The sequence below is a fragment of the Triturus cristatus genome, chromosome 12 (genome assembly GCF_964204655.1).
Source record: "Triturus cristatus chromosome 12, aTriCri1.1, whole genome shotgun sequence".
In the NCBI taxonomy this organism is placed as follows: Eukaryota; Metazoa; Chordata; class Amphibia; order Caudata; family Salamandridae; genus Triturus; species Triturus cristatus.
The window spans coordinates 12,614,535-12,636,794 of NC_140595.1; the positions used below are offsets into that span (position 1 = coordinate 12,614,535).

At 50.9% G+C, this 22,260-nt stretch overlaps 1 protein-coding gene across 1 annotated transcript in view; it reads left to right on the forward strand.

Annotated features, from left to right (window-relative positions):
* POLRMT (RNA polymerase mitochondrial) overlaps positions 1-22,260 on the forward strand; it is a 113,684-nt gene that overhangs the window by 84,541 nt on the left and 6,883 nt on the right. Inside the window, exons 14-17 of the mRNA XM_085638282.1 lie at positions 2,949-3,035; positions 4,098-4,211; positions 16,357-16,409; positions 16,498-16,596. Of these exons, the coding sequence (XP_085494408.1) occupies positions 2,949-3,035; positions 4,098-4,211; positions 16,357-16,409; positions 16,498-16,596 (353 nt within the window). The remainder of the gene's footprint in view (positions 1-2,948; positions 3,036-4,097; positions 4,212-16,356; positions 16,410-16,497; positions 16,597-22,260) is intronic.

Genomic DNA, 22,260 nt, shown 5'->3' on the forward strand with positions numbered 1-22,260 from the left:
GACAATAACATTTTAGACCTTTCGCCACTATGACATAGATCGCCGCGGTTTGAAATAAATTGTACAGTAACACTAATATTTTTATCATATTGCCCCAAACCTCGCCCAGGATCACCGGACACCGATCCCAAACCGCAAACCAAACGCCACTCCCAGTTCCCCAAAGTGGACAGCTTTATCCGCAAGGCCCGTCGCCTTCCCCCCCCAACCACACTGTGCTCCCGGTCTCCCCCTGGCATCCGCAATCCCCACTGTGAGCCCCCCAGCAGTCCGAGAACAGTTAACCCTGCTACAAACATCCGTGTCCCCGTAACGGTGCAAGCAAAAGCGTTTGGCGGCCTCTGTTTCCGGTGCTTTAAAGCCGTTGTAAGATCGTTTATTCCTTAACTTTGTGTAATTTGTGAACCTAGCTGTTGAATGCCACTGATACTTAACATGAAATTATTATATGTCATGCCTACGCACTCTGAAACCTTGGCAGCTATGTCTCTTGCTGTTACTACAGGACTCCGGCTATTGTCCGCATGGCGCCAACCCCTTCATTTGGGTGGCACTCCCCACCATGCCTGGTGGAGTAGGCCCCCCCCCGACTTTTTCAGACCGCCTAATAGGGTATAGCCAGCCCCACCCTGTTCTCCTTAGCTAACAAATTCCTTTCATCTGACAGCCCCCTTCCCTCCTCTCACCCTGTAACTGAACCTGACGCCTCTTCCTTAGCCGCCTAAGTTAGTGCCCCCCACCCCTGCCGCTCTCCCTGGCGCGCTTTTGTCTCCCTCCAACCCTACTCTGTGTGTATGCGTTCGTTACCGGATTCCCGTTAATTCACCCCCGGACAAATGCCTCTTTCAGTCCTATTCCGAGGACCCAAAACATTGCGCCCCAAGACCAACTGATGGTGAACCCCCCCCACCTCCGAAACCGGAACCCCCTACCCGCTCCACAAAGCCAACCGATTTGCCCACAAAGCCAGGGAAACAATCTCCCTCCCTAAGCGGCACCCCTGTCCCCATACCTCCTGCCCTCCCCCGTGCCGTGTGACCTTCCCCCACATCACTCCTCCATCCAAATTAGCACCCAGACTCTCATCGTTTCACCGCTGACCAGCCTTCGCCCAAACCTGACCTATGTTGACAACCGCCACTGCCATGTACCGTTCTCTCTGCCCAAGAACATTTTGTTATAAATGTGACCTCTACAGTCCCTCCTCATTCCCTCTGCCCCGCCGACCCAAACCTTTCAGCCAGTCACGAGAGTCACTCATTATCCCTGCCTGCGCCCCTTATGGCCTCGTCTGTCTCGCCCCCATGTCTCTGCCCCTATAAGCCTATAAACTACCTCCACCCGCGCGTGTTTCAGAGTTTTGCCGCTTTATTAATTCATGCTCTGTCTGGAACGGGCCCACAGGATTGTCTCATATATTATGGATTCCTGTTTGGGGGGGTGGGGCATTACTCTGATGTCTGTAATTAGTGGTTGGGCAGTCTAGTGTCAGAGCTCTGACGCAAGAGAGACTTCTTCAAGCACAACCCCCAGGGCAAAACATTGGAGCTGGGAGGGGCGGGAGGAAGCTCTCAAGAGTAGGACAGCCATGGGCCAGCTCACCCTGCCCTGCACTTATCGCCAAGGAAGGCAGAGGGGTTCACTTTCTCAAATAACTCCTGCAAGAAAGCTTCTTTCTCGGTGCCAACCAGCCCTGCTCCATTACGCGCAAGAGATTTTGCGGCTCAAACACTGCCAAGGGAGAGGATGTGTCGCACGGCCATTGGTGCCCACTTTTAAACTGGGGAACCGGCAGAGTCTCGGCGCTGGGTCAACTTCCTGTGACTCTGGGCAAATCACTTCATGTCCTCGTGCCTAAAAAAAATGACAGTGTCCTTGTGTAACGTAACGAGACAAATTAATGGTTCAAATCTTACGACATTCTTCAGTGGTTTCAAAAGCAGGCATACCTCTGCCTTATTCACCGACTCCCGTCTAGAAGTCGCTTGAGGACCTTCCTGATGGGGAGGGGCCGAATCTTACTCAAACCTGGGAGCCCCTCCCAGCAGTCACCGCTCTGACCTTTAGGTTTGCATCTGGTACCCCTGTGCCAGCTCCGCCCCACACCCCTCGCAAACACTCAATGTAGCCACACTTGTGAAATTAAAACAGAAGCAGTGCCAAATGCACACGTACATCCAGGAAGTGGCTGTATTCTGAGCCCTGTGCATGATTAATGATCAACAGGGCTCCTGGCGTGTAAACAGCCATATGCAAATGATTTGACAGGGAGTGGGACGCGTATAATGTAGGGGAAATAGCAGGATAGCAGAGGGACGCTTGGAGAGCAGGATTACATCGTGCCACGCTCAGCACAAGCGGCGGACAATGGATAGGGTGTCTCCTGGTCTGTACGGTACATAGCACACCAACCAAGAACCAACGACACTTGGAGAAATATGGAGGCAGGAAGCCGGCCTCGCTTAAGGTAACGAGCATTGAAAATGCAATAGGTCTCGCCTTTGATTAAGTTAAAGCCATTTGCTTTGCTGTACAATACCATTAGCAAAGCAAATGGCTTTAACTTAATCAAAGGCGAGACCTATTGCATTTTCAATGCTTGTTCTCCATCCAGCCTTTTCCAGAGCAGACAGTCATCAGAGGCTGCGCTATTACTTCCAAGTCGTGTCCTCGCTCTAGGCAGAGTTCTTGCCCGATATTGGGGCAGGAACCATAAAGCACAACTTTCTCTTAAGTCCTTGTCTCACCTGGAGTGATGGATTAGGAACGCAACTGAAATGTATTTTATTTCAGATGAGCGTCTTCATGGGGGTGGCGCTGGGCTGGAGCAACCCATCACGTTGTGGACAAGTTTATCTATGTTACTATGTCACTCATACCAGTAAGTGTCGTCGTCGTACACAGGGTCTCTCTCAAGGACTAACCTGAGTGCTTGTTTTCTCTATCAGGAGTACGTCTGGGAGGCCTCGCATTACCTTGTCCAGCAGGTGTTCAGTGGACTGAAGGAGATGTTTTCTGGGACTCGAGAGATTCAGGTAAGTGTTTCACTCATTATATCTTTCTTTGCTTAGTAACCACCTGCTTCGCCGTTTGTGGTTTTCTGTCTTCTCTTTTGCACAGCTATCACTTCTCATGTCTTAAAGATGCTATGTTGACTTTAGCTACCAACTCTTGGTAAACTTCTCGCAAAGCACTTTTTGGTGGTGCTGGAAAGTTGCTTCACTCATGCCCATCCTTCACTGAACCCCAAACCCTTGTCTATAATGGCATGTACAAGCAAAATAAAAAGGGAATCATCCTCTGGGTTTTTCCATTGGTGAAGAGCTTTTCCGTCTTGTCACTTTTGTGTTTTTCTTATGGAGTCCCCCTTAGTGGCGTTGTCATTCCCAGGCGGGAGTCACTTCAACTCACGGAGTCAAGGAACTAAAGCAGACAAAGAGGCTCGAATAGGGTTAAAATTCACCTCGAGTTGCTTGTGTACCCATGTATAGAAATGTCATGGTATGTTCAAGCTTGCTCCTCCTTGATTTGACTGTTTGGTCCTCTTCTATTAAGATGCGTACCAGCTCGCCTGGTAATACCTAGTGGTATAGAATGGAGAACGTCTTGTACCAGCAGTGGTGTACCAACCTTGGCAAAAAATTAGGTGGAACAATTTAAAGGCACCCTAGAGAGAGGAGGTGTGAGTGCAGTTATTGACTTTGGCCTGGCAGGCTCATGTTCCCTTTTCAGAGGAAGTCTGATCTGTCCTAAACTATGAGGACTGTCATGCAGGTGGATCAGTTTGCCTTCAGCATGAGTGTATCCTATGTTATTTTGTACTCTTGATGCGCTCAATTGCTGCTGCACTTGCTAAGTTCTGCCCTCCCAGTGGCCATTGTTTCCAGTGTGGTGTTCACGTTCCGTAGCTCTTGTTCACCTCCGTTCATCTGCGCGTTGGTGGTGGGCTCTCCCATGTAAAGCAGCTCTTCTCTCATTGGCTGCAGGTCCCATCTCTTCACTGCAGCCCTCTGCCTTTCTAGACTCTAGTGTGTTTCTTTTGTGCTCTGTCTCCTTTGTTTCTGTGAAGCTGCCGCTGAGTTCTTTTGTCTTTCCAGCTTTGGCTTACAGAGAGCGCCCGGATGATTTCAAAGTCGGGGAGCACGGTGGAGTGGGTCACCCCTTTGGGTCTTCCTATAGTGCAGCCTTATCATCGAGCCAAACACAGCATTGTGAGTATGTGAGCTCTGGAAATGTCTTAAGGGTTGTATATTTACGCGGGCGCGGTACCACTTGAAGTGGACATGCTGCGCAGGGTAAACAGAGATTACAAGCACAGCATTGTGAGTATGTGCGCTCTGAAGATGTCTTAAGAAGGGTTGTATGTGTACGCGGGCGCGGTACCACTTCATGTAGACATGCTGCGTAGGGTAAACAGAGTACAAGCACAGCATTGTGAGTATGTGCGCTCTGGAGATGTCTTAAGAAGGGTTGTATGTGTATGTGGGCGCGTTACCACTTCATGTAGACATGCTGCGTAGGGTAAACAGAGCACAAACGCAGCATTGGTTTAGGTGAGCGCTTTAAGAGAAGTTACTGCTCTAACAATGTGTGGATCATTGAACACTTGCTTTATAATTACATACCCTGATTATATAACTTTTTTACATGAGGAAATCTGGAAACTAGGAGAGGGGGGTCTGGAAATGATTATAGGTCACAGAAAGTGATCTATTCAGTAGCATTTTTTTCAAGCTGCATTGGATGAATTTACAGTATGGGTTCGAAGGAGGGAAGGAAAGGCTTGTGGCACAGCAGGGAGAGCGGACCAGTAAAAAAACAGGTGGAAACTGGACACAGCGCAGGGTAGTTGGGTGCAGATATTCAGGTTCAGGCTGTCGTATGTAAGAGCAGTGCTGCTGGTTGGTTTTAAGACGAGCTAGCAGATTCAAGGGAGCTCTGTGTTTCATGATCAGGCAGTCTTACAGGTGTTCGTGTGAATTGGTAGGTGTTAACCTGGGGAGTTTTACAAGAGTACCTATGGCAAGGTTTAGACTTTGTCTAGAGGGAGCCATGGTTGCAGTTAGCTTGTAACTGATGATGATCGGTGTTCTACTGGTTTGGAGAAATTTGGGAGAGAGGTTTGGGGAGATTTTCTTATGTTAAGTGTGTGATACCTGCAGCACTGCTGTGATGTAGTTTAGCGCCAACACGCATCTTACAGTTTAGCTGAAGGCCATCGTTTTTGGCAGAGAGATGGAGTCGGGTAGTAGATGAAACTGAATGCGACGCTGCAGAAGTAAACATGGAATACTCCCATTGTTGAAGAGTCAAGCATCCATCCAACGATGGGTGGCTGTGAAGGAGTCGAAACTTCATCTCTGGAGGTGGATGAAAAAAGATGGCCAAGAAATGAAGGTTGGAGTGTTGTCACACAGAGGTGATAGGAGCAGCCCAATGAGGGTCTTATTATCAACCAATAAAGCACTGACTCAGAAGAACATTAGTAATTCTAGGCTAGAGTCTTGGGGGCGGGGGGAGGTAAAGTCTGGTAGTTGGGGGCAGACCCTGAGCTCATAGGTGGGAGAAAAGGCAATGGTTTGTGCTAAAGGGATTTGTTGGGGCCCATGAGTTGAGGTACTGGAGGATAGGCATTGGTTCCACAAGGCTATTTTGAAAGAGTTGAGTGGGTCAACGATAGGAGGAGAGGGCCGATGAAACAAATGGGGCGCGGGGGGAGAAGGTGAGATGTTTTATGGGCACCTTCCTTTTTCCATTAGTCTTAAGCAGAATCTGGGTGTGATTCCACATTTGCAGAGCTCTTGAACCCATTGCGTCTCAGAGCAAGGCCTGCACGTGAGCGTGCAGAGTAAAAGACAGTGGGACAAAACATTACGTCTGTGATCTCCCCAATGTAAACAGGGCTGTTAAATTCTCTGAATGTACCTGTCCAGCTGTGGAAGGATATAGGCAATGCAGACCTGCTGACGCCTTGGTAACCCATTGTACATGTGTGGACGTACAACTCGATCACGCCTTTTAAAAAGTGGGAGTAACTGGATCATGTTAGGATTTGAGGGCCCTGCTCCTGGCCTTAGCCTCAGCAGGTATAAATGCACCAGCTCCTCCAGTATTTTTGGAGCAGTTAGAGATGAGCCAGAGCGACTGGTCTGCAGCGCACAGGAGCGCTCCGAGGCCAAGGCGAGTAAAAGATGAAACAAACTGGCGTAGTCAGAAGTAGATGGCTGCAGTGTCGGCTTCATTTAGCCCTGACGCTCCTAATGGAATGTTCGAGGCATATGAGCTGCAGATTGTACACTTAGCATAGGTCGCCATCTGGTGTTGGGCCCGGATGTTTGCAGTTTGTTTTTCTTCTTGGACAGTCTTTGGAAGTCACGAGTTTGGTGACTCCTCCTTCGGTCCGTACTGCGCATGGGCTTCGGCTCCATCCTCAGATTGTTTTTTTCCGCCATCGGGCTCGGATGTGATACTTCGTGCTCCGGCTTCGAACTTCTACGGTTCCAGCCTCGACGGAAAATCCTCGATTCTTCGAGTTCCTTCATCATCTTCATCTCTCGAAGCGGCACTTTCTCCATCCCGTACATCGACACCGGCCTTCAGGCCCTCCGCGACTCCGGTCCCGGCCGATGGAAAGGACTCCGTTCAAAAAGTGCCCAAAATGTGGGTCTAAATTTCCCCACACCGACCTCCATCAGGTGTGTAACCTTTGCCTCTCTCCGGAACACGAGGCTAGAGACTGCCCCGCCTGCAAGTCTTTTCGATCGAAGAAGACCATCCGAGATCGAAGAGCTCGACGCACCATGGCGCACTCATCCTCTGCAGCTCCACCGGACATCTTCGGAGACGACGCCGAAGCTTCGGGGCAAACACACACCGAGCAGGAGGAAGACGTCGTCAGCGCTTCCGAGGCCGACGACTCCGACGTGGAGAACGTTACACCAGCGCAGCGGGCCGTGAGTACTATGCCCCCTCCCACCCCCGCGCCGAAAACCAAAGAGACTCAGGTTACTCCCTCGCCTGCCGGCCTGGGCAAAACCAAAACCAAAACTTCGATCACCCCACCTTCGGGCCCGGTGTCGAAGCACCCAAAGTCTCATGGCAGCTCGGGATCGAGCCAGCCGACACCCGGTGCCGAAAAACAGCATCCGGCACCGAAGACTGCAAAATCCAGCTCGACTCCGAAACCACCGGTGCCGAAGCCTGGACACTCGGTGCCGACCAAACACAAACACAAATCTGTCGGCACCGACGCTCCGGCGCCGAAACATCATTCGACGCCGAAACACCCGGAGACCTCAAAAAAGCATGGCGCACACAGACCATCGAAACCCCCGGTTCCGAAATCACCGGTGCCGACAGACGACTCGACACCGTTGGCTCTGTTTACACCAGACCCTTTACAAAAGACTTTGTCCAAAGATCCAAAGACTGGGCTTTTGACTTTAACTACCAAGAAAAGACGCCTTGATGCTCCGGCTCCTCCTCCTCCACCCAAAAGGAAGGACTCTGCTACTTCTCCCCTCAGAGTGCCCTCCCCACCACCGCCTCCCCTACCCCCTCCACCTCCTCCACCGCCTCCACCTCACAGGTCTCCGCCACCTTTACCTCACTACGATCCGGCCCCATCCCCAGATCCGGATGATGGGGATCCGGACAATTACCCGGCGGACGCCCCAATGGATCCCACTCCACCAGGGACCCCAGATCCATGGGAGGATTACAATAACCCTGATATACCCAATGTACCTCAGGACGACCTATACCCATCAAGGCCGTCTCCTCCAGAGGACTCCTTAGGTTTTCATCATTTAGTGCAGAGAGCAGCACACTACCATGGGGTGGACATGCACAGTGAACCAGTAGAAGAAGACTTCCTACTGGATACATTTGATATACAAGACAAATCTACTTCCATTTTACCCATGCTTAAGGGTGTCACCAAGCACGCTACAGAGGTGTTCAAAGACCCTGTCAGAGCCAGAGTACTGAACCCTAGAATAGAGAAGAAGTACAAGGCGGCACCCACAGACCCTGCTTACATCAAGGGCCCTGCTCCCCTAGATTCCCTAGTTGTCTCCACAGCTAGAAAGCGGGCTAACTCCCAATCCTCAGGAGATGCCCCACCGCCAGACAAAGAATCTAAACTTCTGGACGCGTCTGGTAAACGCACCGCCTCCCAGGCTGCAAACATGTGGCGCATTGCAAACACACAAGCACTGCTTGCGCGATATGATAGAGCACACTATGACGAACTAGAGGCTCTTATGCAGCACCTTCCAGAAAAATACAAGCACAAGGCTCATGACCTCATACAGGAGGGTAAACTAATTACAAACACCTCCATTAAGTGTGCCCTCGATGCAGCCGACACTGCTTCTAGGGCCATAAATACCAGTGTCCTGCTTCGTCGCCACGCCTGGCTCAGGATCTCAGGGTTCAAACCTGAAGTCCAGGCATCCATACTCAATCACCCCTTTGACCAGGAAACACTCTTTGGGCCAAAGGTAGACGAAGCGCTCGAAAAGATGAAGAAAGACACAGACACAGCAAAGTCTATGGGGGCACTCCAAACACAAGCCTCCAAACGTTCCTTTCGACGCTCGTCCTTTCGTGGCACAGGCAGAGGCTCCTCCACCGATAACGCCTCTACCTCCTACAAGTCCCCTCCTCAAAATACCTTTTCAAAGGGCAATCAGAGAGGTGGTTACAGGGGTAACAACGATAAGGGCAGGGGCAAAACCAACAACACCCGTTCTGCCACCCCCCCCCCGCACAATGACTCCCCTCCGCTCCCCCCAGACCATTCCACTCCGGTCGGGGGCAGACTACAAAACTTTATCCACGTATGGGAGTCCATAACATCGGACAAATGGGTGACCCAAATCATTCGGTCAGGGTACTGTCTAGAGCTAACATCTACCCCACCCAATATCCCACCAAGGCACCGTCCAATGTCTCAAGAACATTCCACACTGCTCAAACAAGAGGTACTCTCACTCCTGCAAAAACACGCTATAGAGCAGGTCCCCGTCAATCAACGAAATCTAGGGGTCTACTCTCTATATTTCTTAATACCAAAGAAAGACGAGACCCTCAGACCCATTCTGGACCTCCGGCCTCTAAATGCCTACATACATTCAGACCATTTTCACATGGTCACTCTACAACAAGTCCTCCCACTCCTCTGCCAGGGAGACTTTCTCACAACCTTGGATCTGAAAGACGCATACTTTCACATTCCAATACACCCCTCTCACAGGAAATACCTCAGGTTCGTGGTGGACGGGCAACATTACCAATTCACGGTTCTCCCCTTCGGGGTCACCACTGCACCACGAGTGTTTACCAAATGCCTAGCAGTAGTAGCAGCACACCTCAGACGTCAACACATTCACGTCTTCACTTACTTAGACGACTGGCTGATAAAAGCCACGTCCTACCACCAATGTGTGCAACATACAAACAGCACCATCCAACTGCTCCACCAGCTAGGCTTCACGGTGAACTACCAAAAGTCCCACCTCATACCATCTCACACAAAGCAATATCTCGGGGCCACTATAGACACCTCCAAAGGTATTGCCTATCCAAACTCAGCCAGAATCACAAGCATTCAAGCCTTACGCAAAGCATTCCTTCCCCAACACTCTCTTCCAGCAAGAGTGTTCATGAAGCTCATAGGAATGATGGCGTCTTGCATATTTATAGTGCCCCATGCAAGACTCCACATGCGTCCACTTCAAGAGTGCCTAGCACAACAGTGGAACCAGGCCCAGGGTCAGCTGACGGATCTGGTGTTGGTGGACGGCCGCACACATCACTCTCTGCAGTGGTGGAACACCACAAACCTTTCCAAAGGACGGCCGTTCCTGGACCCGGTTCCTCAGGTGATTCTAACAGCGGACGCATCGCTCTCCGGCTGGGGAGCGCACCTCCTACACCTCACAATGCAATGTCTATGGACGCCACAGCAAAAATCGCTCCACATCAACCATCTGGAGCTCTTGGCGATCTTTCTAGCCCTAAAATCTTTCCAAAAACAAATTTCGGGCAAAGCAGTCCTCATTCGCACAGACAACATGACTGCGATGTATTATATACAAAAACAGGGGGGGACACACTCTCCCCAGCTCTCCCGCTTAGCCCAGAGCATATGGAGATGGGCAATTCCCCAAAACATCTTTCTCCTGGCACAGCACGTTCCAGGAGTACAAAAAACCATAGCAGATCTGCTCAGCAGACAAACGCAACAACTACACGAATGGGAACTGCATCCACAAGTTCTTCACCCATTCTTCAAACAGTGGGGGCATCCTCAAATAGACCTCTTCGCCACCCACGAAAACAAAAAATGCCCAAGCTTCGCCGCCAGATACCCACACCCATTGTCCAAGGGCAATGCAATATGGATGAACTGGTCAGGCAGATTTGCATACGCCTTTCCACCTCTCCCACTAATTCCATTAGTGGTCAGGAAGCTACAACAGCACTCCCTCACACTCATTCTGGTAGCTCCAACGTGGGCCAGGCAGCCGTGGTACACCACGCTACTACAACTATCAGTGGTACCACATCAAAAACTGCACCTTTCCCCATGCCTCCTAACCCAGAACCATGGAGAAATCAGGCACCCGGACCCAGCTCAGCTCAACCTGGCGATCTGGCTCCTGAAATCTTAGAATTCGGATACCTTAACCTTCCCCCTGATTGCATGAACATCATCATGGAAGCCAGACGTCCTACCACTAGAGCATGCTATGCCGCAAAGTGGAAAAGATTTGTAATTTACTGCCGTAACAATACAATCAACCCCCTAGATGCATCCATACAGCACATCATATGCTATCTGCTCCATCTTCACAGGTGTAACCTGGCATATTCATCCATACGCCTACACCTAGCAGCGATCGCTGCTTATCTACAAAACAGACAGCATTTATCACTCTTCAGAGTGCCCGCTATTAAAGCCTTCATGGAAGGCCTTAAACGAGTAATTCCTCCCAGGGCACCACCTTCCCCTGTATGGAATCTAAATTTAGTCCTTACACGACTAATGGGTCCGCCCTTCGAACCAATGCACAAATGTGAGCTACAGTTTCTCACCTGGAAAACAGCTTTCCTTGTAGCTATCACTTCCCTTAGAAGGGTTGGTGAAATACAAGCGTTCACCATACAGGAACCCTACATACAAATGCATCACAGCAAGGTCATACTTCGCACAAATCCGAAGTTTCTGCCCAAAGTCATTTCCCCCTTCCACCTCAATCAATCAGTGGAATTACCTGTCTTCTTTTCGCAACCCCAATCTGTTGCAGAAAGGGCCTTACACACACTTGATGTAAAAAGGGCGTTACTATACTACATACAAAGAACGCAACCCTTCAGGAAGACTAAACAATTGTTCGTTTCCTTCTCTCCACCACATAAAGGCAACCCCATTTCAAAATCAGGGATAGCTAGGTGGATTGTAAAATGCATACAAATTTGCTATCAAAAGGCAAAGAGAACATTATCTGTTCCCCCTAAAGCCCACTCTACAAGAAAGTTAGGGGCTTCTATGGCTTTTCTAGGGAATATACCCTTAGATGACATCTGCAAGGCAGCCACATGGTCTACACCGCACACCTTCACAAAACACTACTGTGTAGATGTGCATTCCAAGCAGCAAGCTAGGGTGGGCCAGGCTGTACTAAAGACACTTTTTCAAACAGCTGCAACGGATACCGGTGGTCGCCGCTAAGGTTGGGTACTGCTATATAATCTATGCTAAGTGTACAATCTGCAGCTCATATGCCTCGAACGGAATATGCTACTTACCAGTATGCATCTGTTCTTGGCATGTAGAGCTGCAGAGTTGTACACGCCCACCCGCCTCCCCGGCTACCTGTATCCGTTCCAGTACATCTTATTTAGATACAACACATGGGTTTCTCACTGTTATTACTACGCTCCATCATTTCCCTGTTGGCGAAAAACAATCTGAGGATGGAGCCGAAGCCCATGCGCAGTACGGACCGAAGGAGGAGTCACCAAACTCGTGACTTCCAAAGACTGTCCAAGAAGAAAAACAAACTGCAAACATCCGGGCCCAACACCAGATGGCGACCTATGCTAAGTGTACAACTCTGCAGCTCTACATGCCAAGAACAGATGCATACTGGTAAGTAGCATATTCCTTCCCGTCTTTAAGTTATATCAGTGGGATGACGCAGGACTTGTGTTGGTTAATCTTGAAACGCATGAGTGCTCCTTCACTGATCCTTCACTGAAGCTGATGGGGTTGTCGTGAAATTTACATGACATAAGAGATGCTCCTAGTGCACCGATGCAATATGTTTGGCGAGGTGTGTAATTGTATGCTGTTCTGTGGCTAATGGTGTTGGCGCCAGAGGTGTTCCAGTTCAAGTCTTTTGTCAGACTGATGTGTCCCATGTTGCAGGCCTTGCTAGAGATTTAGGACACATTTTTATCAGTGCCACAGTGTGTAGCTCTTGTGTGATACATATATTAAAATGAGACATCACCAAAGTGGCTCTGAGCAGGCAAGCTTGGAGGCAGCATGTACAAAAGGACGTGTTCGAGCTCAGGTATTTGTGTCACTGTGTGTCAGTGTTCTGACCACCGTTGGCTGTGGTTCCTTAGTCGTGCAGTGTAAAGGCGTAATTGAACCCTTGCTACTACCTGGCATTGTAAGAGGGTTGATGGGACTCTGGACTCTGTCTTGCCATGATGCCAGGGGCCGTTTAATGATCCAACAGGGACCCATTTCCACCAAGACATTTTGTAGTCCTGTGTAATGCTTAGGCCCCACTGTAAGAAAGTGGGTTTCTGTTGCAGTAACCCCCCCTTTTTTTGCCTAAAAGCTGATGCACTTTTCCTTGTTGTGCCCTGGGCTCCTGCCAATCAGGTGCCCAGGGCCTGTGTTCCTTCCCTAAAGACTGCCTAACAGACAACACCCAAATTGGCAAACCCTGGCCACCTGTCAGCCCCTGGTAAATGGTACCCTAGGTACCCAGGGCCTTGTGACCAGGGAAGGCCTCCAAGGGCTGCAGCACTCATTGTGCCACCCTTAGAGGCCCTGTACCCTAACACACACACACTGCTCTTGCAGGCTGAGTGTCTGGATACAAGACAAAACAGAGAGTCGACATGGCACACATCCCTGTGTGCCATGCCCACAACCTGCACTGCCCTGGCATACATCAGCCACACCTCTAGCTGGGTGCCCTATGCCAGTGGTGTGGACACAGAGGCAGGAGCCCTGTGCCCCTACAGTACCCAGGTCCATTCCTGGGCCCTGTAAGTGCAGTGCTGCCAGCTAAGAGAATATGGGGCTGGGAGCTTCTCAAACACGAACTCCACAGCACCATAATGGCAGCACTGAAGACTGAGAAGTTTGGTATCAAACTGCTCAGCACATTAAATCCACACTGATGCCAGTGTGTGATTTAATGTACAAAGCACCACAGAGGGCATCTTAGAGAGGCCCTCTGAATCCTAAACCTACAATCCACGTCTGTCCTGAGGCTGCCTAGGCTGCCACACAGCAGACATGTTGCTGGACCCCTGGGTAGGAGAGCCCCTGCTCTCCTGGGCCTGCAACAATGCACATCCTGGGCGAGGTGCTAAATCTCCTCCCCCAGGATGGGCAGGGGGAAGCTTCAAAGGCATTCCGCCTCTGTGAGCTTCCCCAGGCCACTGCAACCCCCCACTCTGGCGGGAAGCTTGGCCGGAAACCCCAAATAAGGACAGGGGATGTGCCAGCCTGCCAACCCCACCCCTCAGGTGGGGGAGGCGAGGTGAAGCACATCTCTGGGCTCTTGCCATCTTGAAGATGGGAAGCCCTGCCCAATCAGAACTAGGCTCCTGCCCCCCTCCCACAGGAGAGAGGCAGGATAGGGGGTGTACCCACCCCAGGACAGGGACCCATTGGCCCCTGCCCTTCACCTACCTGTAACGCCCCTAAAACTAGTGTTTAGGGGCACCCTGAACCTTCCTTCCCCAGATCCCAGATTCGAAACTACAAGAAGAACAAAGACCTGCCCTGCAGCTGCTAAAAAGAGGAAGACACCAACTGCTTTGGCCCCAGCTCTACCGGCCTGTCGACCCTCGAACCTGCTCCTGCGCGGCATCTCTTGTGGCCAGCAACCTCAGAAACCCCGGAGGACCTGGCTACCTTTGAACTCTGATTCCCTGGGACTCCCATGAGTAGAGGCACTATCTCTAACCCCTGGCAGCAGCCCGGAACCGCGAACCCAGCACACTCTGCACCAGCCAAGCCTGGCCAGTGCCGGAGTGGACAAAGACCCCGAGGACGACCCCACGGCGACTGTGACCCCGAGTCCGGCACCCAAGGACCCCCCTCGACAATCCTGAAGAAGCCTGCAGCCTCAGAACAGAGTGCCACTCCAACCGCGATCAACAGAGGGTAAGATTTTCCGACACCATAAGGCACCCCTGCACCCTGTGCCCCACGGCCCCTTGTGTCCAATCCCGGGGTACCTACCTATCCTCCAACTACCCAACTTACCTCTCGAAGTTGTGGTGGCACCTGAAGAGTCCTCGTCCCCGAGCCTGCAGTCTTTTTCCAAACCAGAGATTTCCCATTGAAATCCATTGAGCGCCTGAAGGCTCAAAAGCCCTCTGCACCCAGCCGCCCGAGTGGCCCTGGCAGCGAAAACTCTACACTGTCTTACTTCCCCACTTGCCCTGAGTAATTGACCAGGAGCCCAGCTCCCACAGCCGCGTGGCTTGCCAGACAGCAGCCACCAAACAAGGCCCCCCTATCCCTCATAGGATAACATTGGGCCTAACTCTCTCTGCACCCGGCCGCCCTAGAGTCGCTGAGGGTGAACCAACTGTACCTACCTGACCCTGGGAGACCCTTGAGTCTGTGCCCAGAACTTCAACTCTGCCAGTCGAGTACTTACCCTTAAACCGCAAACTCTATTTTCCTCATAGGGTAACATTGACTGGCTTTTTCTTGAAAATTCTTCTAAGTGTGAACTTTACAAAACTGCAAATATTCACCAAAAATCAGCCGAATGACAAAAACGAATTTACTCACCTGCTCTTAGGTGAGCTCCCAGTGCTGGATCTTGGTGCCCAGCACTAACTCGGAAAAGTACCCACAACTATACTTACCTTTTAACTCATTTTTCTTCCATAGGAAACCATTGACTGTTTTTCTGTGAAATTTCTTCCAAGTGTTGATTTCTGCAATTTATAAATATTCCTCAAAAATCGTACAACTTCTAAAAAACGTAATTACTTACCTGTTTTGGATAAATGTCCCAGTACTGAGTCTAGGCACCCAGTACTGGATTACAAAAGTAACGATAACCTACTGTACCGATAACCTGAATTTTCTTCCATAGGGAATCATTGATTGTTTGCTCTGAAATATTTTCTAAGTGTTAACTTTTAAAATAGCTAAATATTAGTTAAAAATCATTACAGTACCAAAGTCGACTTTCATCAACTGATTCTGAGAACTGACCCAGGGCTGAATCTAGGATCCAGACCTGGAATTACAAAAGTAATCTAAAAAGTAATCTGTTACAAATATCTTGAAATTATCATTGAGCTCAATGTATTGTGTTTAGAAATAGAGTTGCCTACTGCAACTTCTTGTAACTGTTTGCTGAAAAGTCTATTGCATATACAAAAGTATTTTTATGAAACATCTCCTATCGAGAAAGTATATTTTAATTCCAAGTGTTGGCTCTAAAATAAAACAAGCATATATTTTTTTATATACAAACCATTGGCCTAGAGTTCAGTTATTGAGTGTGTGGAACTATTTGCTGACTGAGTGTGTACAACAAATGCTTTACACTGTCCTCTGATACTGCCTTACTGCTCGACCAAGCTACCACTTTAGAGAGTAAGGTTATATCTAACTTTAACCTCTGTTAAACCCTTGGGGTCTGTGGACTCTGTACACCCTGTACCTATTAAGGAACAGTATATACAGAGCCACTTTCTCACACCCACCTACAGTCATTTCCTTGCACCAAACACCCAGACACCCCCGCTCCTCAGGACTCTTACTCGCACACATCACATGCATACAGAAAACCAGATCAGGAGGACAGGGGTTCTCTTACATCGCTCCCAAAGCGTCAGACAAGCTCCTGCTCCACATCTGAGCCGCCTCCTGTCTTCTTGAATTCCCCAAGAAGCTGAAAACCTGGCTTTTCAATGAACCAACCTGCCTCAGGCCGACCTAACCCGACACACCTGCTCAGCGCCAGGATACCCTGGCGTGTGATAGTGTGCTTTATGAATACACATAACATAACAATGCTGCTTCCATTTCAACATATCTGTGACACGTGTTCTCTTCCTCTCCAGTTGCGAAGCAGCATGCAGACTGTAAACCTCCAGACGAACTATGATCCTTGCGAGTAAGTCCATCATTTGCAACTCTCTATTTCGCTACTTTTCTTGCACCTTCCGCATGTCTCATCTCCCACCTTTGTTTTCTTGCTTCAGGAAACCAGACACAGTGAAGCAGAAGAACGCATTCCCACCCAACTTCATTCACTCTCTGGACTCCACGCACATGATGCTGACAGCGCTTCATTGTCACAGGTAGGCTGTGGGAAGCGTCCTCTCGGCCTGGCGGGGATCGCCTATGACTGCGTGCCACTGCAGCTCCTGCCACCAGAGGGTGAGCCCCTCCGAACCCAAGATCCACTTCTTCTCTCACTGCAGAGATCAGCTCAGCTGTCCCTCAGGGTCCACTACCAGCCCCCAGCCAGACCATCAAGGATTAACATGCACCCATTGTCCATCTCGAGGCCGCCTCGGTGCAAGGAGGCCCAGACCCTAACACAGAGGCAGGCAGTGGTCACTGGGGGAACCGGTTACAACCAAGAAATACTGTGTTCGAGGCATATGAGCTGCAGATTATACACACAAAACAATATCTCGGAGCCACCATAGACACCTCAAAAGCCATAGCCTATCCCAATCCTGCCAGGATTGCAAAAATACAGGCTCCGAGTCAAACATTCCTATGTCATCACTCTCTCCCAGCAAGAGTGTTTATGCAGCTCATAGGGATGATGGCCTCTTGCATCTTTATAGTGCCCCATGCAAGACGCCAAATGCGTCCACTCCAAGAGTGCTTAGCGCGCCAGTGGAACCAGGCCTAGGGACAACTGACAGATCTGGTGTTGGTAGACAGTCGCACCCATCGCTCTCTGCAGTGGTGGAACACCACAAACCTTTCCAGAGGTCGACCGTTCCTGGACCCGGTCCCACAAATAATCCTAACAGCAGATGCATCACTCTCCGGCTGGGGAGCTCATCTGTTACATCTCACAGCACAGGGCACATGGACGCCACAACAGAAGGTTCGAGGCATGTGGGCTGCTGAATTCATATCTGTGCATAGATCGCCGCCTAGTGTTGGGTCCGGATGTTTGCACGTTGTTGTCCTGGAAGAGTCTTCGAAGTATCCTTGGATAGGTGACTCCTCCCCTGGACTACAGTGCGCATGGGCATCCTCTCCATCCTCAGATTGTTTTTTTCCGCCATTGGGTTCGGATGTGCTTATCTTGACTCAAGTTAGGAAAAACTTTTTACAGGCCAAAAGGCCTTTAGTTCGCGTCGGTACTGTTCCCGATCGGTATCGATAGTATATTGTTAGTTTACTAACTTCCAGAACCAACTTTTTCGCATTTTCCCCGACCATCGACCCTTCATCGACGATGGAATCGAGGACACCGTTCAAGCGGTGTCCGGTATGCAATGCGAAATATCCCCATATCGACGTCCATCCGGTGTGCAACAAATGCCTTTCACCGGATCACGACTAATCTACATGTATGGCCTGTGCCCGATTCCGATCCAAGAAGACTCTTCGGAATCGACGAGCAGCAAGACTCGAAGCGCAGCAAGCGGCACCGGCCCCAGCCAACATCTTCAGCGCCGAAGACGAAGATGTCGAAGACGTGGAGAATCTACCCTCCAGCCCCGCTTCCGAACACGACTCCGTATCGGAAGACGTCGAGGAACAACTCTTTTCCAGAGATGAAGACGACACCGAGGTAGGAGACTACAATGAGGCCTTAGGGGCCGAAGAGAGTAGCTCCGGTGACGAGCCAGGCCCACCCGTACAGACTGAGGATATCCCAGTGAGCCAGTCTATGGACCCGGTCGAGGGATCGCCTTCGGGCCTTACCCAAGACCTATCCCGCAGTTCTTCGGCCCCGCCTTCTGGCCCGGCCTCGGACATTCAGCGGCATCCATTACTACCCAAAAAGGCTGGTTTCCCTTCTTCGAAACCGAAACCGAAAGCCGCATTGGTTCTCCAGAAACCGAAACCGAAAGTAACTCTGGTCGGATCGAGGCCCACCACACCTTCAACGCAAGCAAAACCCGTCAGCGCCGACCGCACCAAACGAGATTTCGGTGCCGAGCTTGCAGCAGCCGACGTGGGCGCCGACACACGGAAAAAGAGCTTCGGTGCCACCAAACCTCCTCGGCTACCGGCACCGACACAATCGGCTCCGACCCCAAAGGTCAAACTGCCTGCTGCGTCGCACCCCGCTTCGACAGCACCACCAAAGGCACACTCATCAAAGACGTCGACGGCCGTTGCCGCCCCTCGACTCGATGACTCGCCGGCACCGAAGAAGTCCACGCCCGCCTCTACGGAAACGGCCGGCACGAATAACTCGATGGCACTCCAGGTGCGGACCATTGCTGCACAACGCACCAAACACAAAGCAGTCCTCCAGGACACATCAGGCGCCGAGCCGATAAAAGCTCCATCGACCTCTTCGGCACCGACCAATATCACTTTTGGCCTGCCGCCATCCACGGCCCCAAAACTGTTCCAGATCAGAACACGGGTCACCCACACCACGTTCACGCCTGCCGAACGCTCTCCTGCGGAGTCGTCTCCGTCACATGTCATCGACGCCGACACCGGCAGGATGGTGCTCCACAAAAGGAGAATAACTTCAGAGTCAGCTTTGGACTCCTACCGGATCCCGCTTAAGAAAAAGCTGCCGGTGACTTCGGAACCAGTTCTTTCCGAACCTCTCCACTCCTTTTACCAGGATCCACAGTCCTTCTCTCCCACACACTCCGACACTGACGTTTTGGAGGACTACATGGGTGACCACGTCCCCTACCCCGGAGAGATGGACCCTGAAGGCCAACAGGACCCCAACCAAGCTTGGGATGACCCTGTAGACTCGGGTGCACCTATGGATACACAGGACCTGCAACTCTATGGAGCAAAAACATCTCCCACAGAGGACACTGCCGCATTCAACGCCCTAATTGAACGTGCTGCGGCCAATCATGGGGTGCAACTCCACTCTGACACCGTGGAGGACGACTTTCTCATGGACACTTTCGCATCCTCAGAAAGGAATATAAAAACTCTACCCATGTTAAAGGGTGTCCTCAAACCAGCAAAGGACATCTTCAAAGAACCCACCAGGGCAAGAGTAATAAACCCCAGAATCGACAAAAAATACAGGTCGGCGCCTGGGGACCCTACCTACATTAGAGGCCTGTTACTTCTAGATTCCATTGTAGTTGCGAATGCTCGCAAACGGGCACACTCGCAAACAGGTGATGCTCCTCCCCCGGACAAAGAGTCCAAGGTGCTAGAGACCTCCGGCAAACGGGTTGCGGCCCAGGCAGCTAATATATGGCGCATTGCCAATACTCAGGCGCTCCTCGCCCGCTACGATCGAGCACACTACGACACACTAGAACAATTACTCCAACATCTCCCTGACCAATTCAAAGAAGGTGCAGAGATCCTCATCAGGGAGGGACAACTCCTCACAAACGCATCCATCAAGTGTGCACTGGATGCCGCAGATACAGCTGCCAGAGCCATAAACACTAGCGTCATGTTGCGACGACACGCCTGGTTGCGAATCTCCGGATTCAAACCTGAGGTGCAAAATAACATCCTCAACCAGCCTGTCAACCCCGACTACTTATTCGGGTCGGAGGTTGACACCACCCTAGAGAAAATAAAAAAGGACACGGACACTGCAAAGTCCATGGGGGCTCTTCAAACGCAGTCCTTTCGGAGCGGCTCCTTTCGTCGCCCCGGAAATAGAGGAGCAGGTAGAGGACAGGGGTCACAGCAAACCTACAACAAAGGCAACACACAAAGCACCTACGATAAAAACACCCGGGGTGGTTATCGTGGCTCAAGCACAAAGGGCAGAGGACGCGGTTACGGCAACACCAGGTCCTCCCCCAAGAACAAACAGTGACGCCCTCTCCCTTCCTCCCGACCACCTAACACCTGTCGGGGGAAGGCTACAAAGGTTCCTGTCCACGTGGACCTCCATCACCACGGACAGGTGGGTCAAAGACATTATCAAATACGGTTACTGCCTAGAATTAACCTCAACTCCACCCACAATACCTCCAAAACACCGTCCTATGTCCTCAGAGCACTTAACGCTTTTACAGCAGGAGGTGCTAAGCATGCTACTAAAAGGCGCAATAGAGGTCGTACCCGTCCACGAGCAGGGTACGGGGGTGTACTCCCTGTACTTTTTAATACCAAAAAAGGACGGGTCACTCAGACCTATATTAGACCTGAGACCCCTGAACCGCTACATTCTCTCCGAGCATTTTCACATGCTCACTTTACAGCAAGTCCTCCCGCTGCTCAAACAGGGAGACTTCCTGGCCACACTGGACCTCAAGGATGCGTATTTCCACATACCCATTCACCCCTCACACAAAAAATACCTCAGGTTCACTGTTCAGGGGCAGCACTACCAGTTCAAAGTCCTTCCCTTCGGCGTGACAACAGCACCCAGGGTTTTCACAAAGTGCCTAGCTACTGTGGCGGCACATCTACGGAGGCAGCACATACACGTCTACCCTTACCTGGACGACTGGCTCGTTCAAGCAAAGTCGGCCCAGCAATATGCCAGCCACATGTCCCGCACCATTCACCTCCTTCACAGTCTGGGATTCTCACTAAATTACCCAAAATCCCATCTCCAGCCCGCACACGTACAACAGTACCTAGGTGCGACTATAGACACTCTGGCGGCCACAGCTCAGCCAAATTTAGTGAGGATCAACAGCATGCAAATGCTGATTTCCAAGTTCAAACCCCAACACTCCCTTCCTGCGCGAGTGTTCATGCAGTTGATAGGCATGATGGCCTCCTGCATTTTCATAGTCCCACACGCGAGACTACATATGCGCCCGCTTCAGGAGTGCTTAGCACGTCAGTGGAATCAGGCTCAAGGACAGCTGAAAGACCTAGTGTTGGTGAGCGGTCGGGCATACAACTCTCTGCATTGGTGGAATCCACAAAACCTTTGCAAGGGCCGACCGTTCCAAGAGCCTGTTTCACAAATAATACTGACAGCGGACGCGTCTCTCCAGGGATGGGGAGCTCATGTACTCCACTACACAGTGCAAGGACTATGGACAACACAACAAAAGAAGATGCACATCAACCTTCTAGAACTGATGGCAATCTTCCTAGCTATGAAAGCATTCAAAGTACACTTGTGCAACAAAGCCGTGTTGATCCGGACGGACAACATGACCGCCATGTACTACATACAGAAGCAGGGAGGAACACACTCTCCACAGTTGTCTCATCTGGCTCAGAGCATGTGGAAGTGGGCCATTCAGAGGAACATGTTCCTCATGGCAGAACACCTCCCCGGCAAGGACAACCAGATGGCGGGTCTGCTCAGCAGACACAGCCACCAGATGCACGAGTGGGAGTTACACCCATCAGTACTCCAACCGTACTTCCAGCAGTGGGGTCATCCAGAGATAGACCTATTCGCCACAAGCGAAAACGCAAAATGCCAAAGCTTTGCCGCCAGGTTCCCACATCCGCAGTCGCAGGGCAATGCGATATGGATGAACTGGTCCGGCAGATTTGCGTACGCTTTTCCCCCAGCACCACTGATACCGCTGGTGGCACGCAAACTCAGACAACACTCACTGACACTCGTCCTGGTTGCTCCAACGTGGGCACGCCAGCCGTGGTACACCACCTTTCTCGAACTTTCCGTGGTACCGCATCAAAGGCTGCGGATCAAACCCGCGCATTTGACGCAGAACCATGGAGAGATTCAGCACCCAGATCCGCAACAGCTGAACCTGGCGATCTGGCTCCTGAAGTCCTAGAGTTTGGCTACCTAAACCTGCCACCTGACTGTATGGACATCATTAAGGAGGCCAGGAGACCCACTACCAGAGCTTGCTATGCAGCCAAATGGAAAAGGT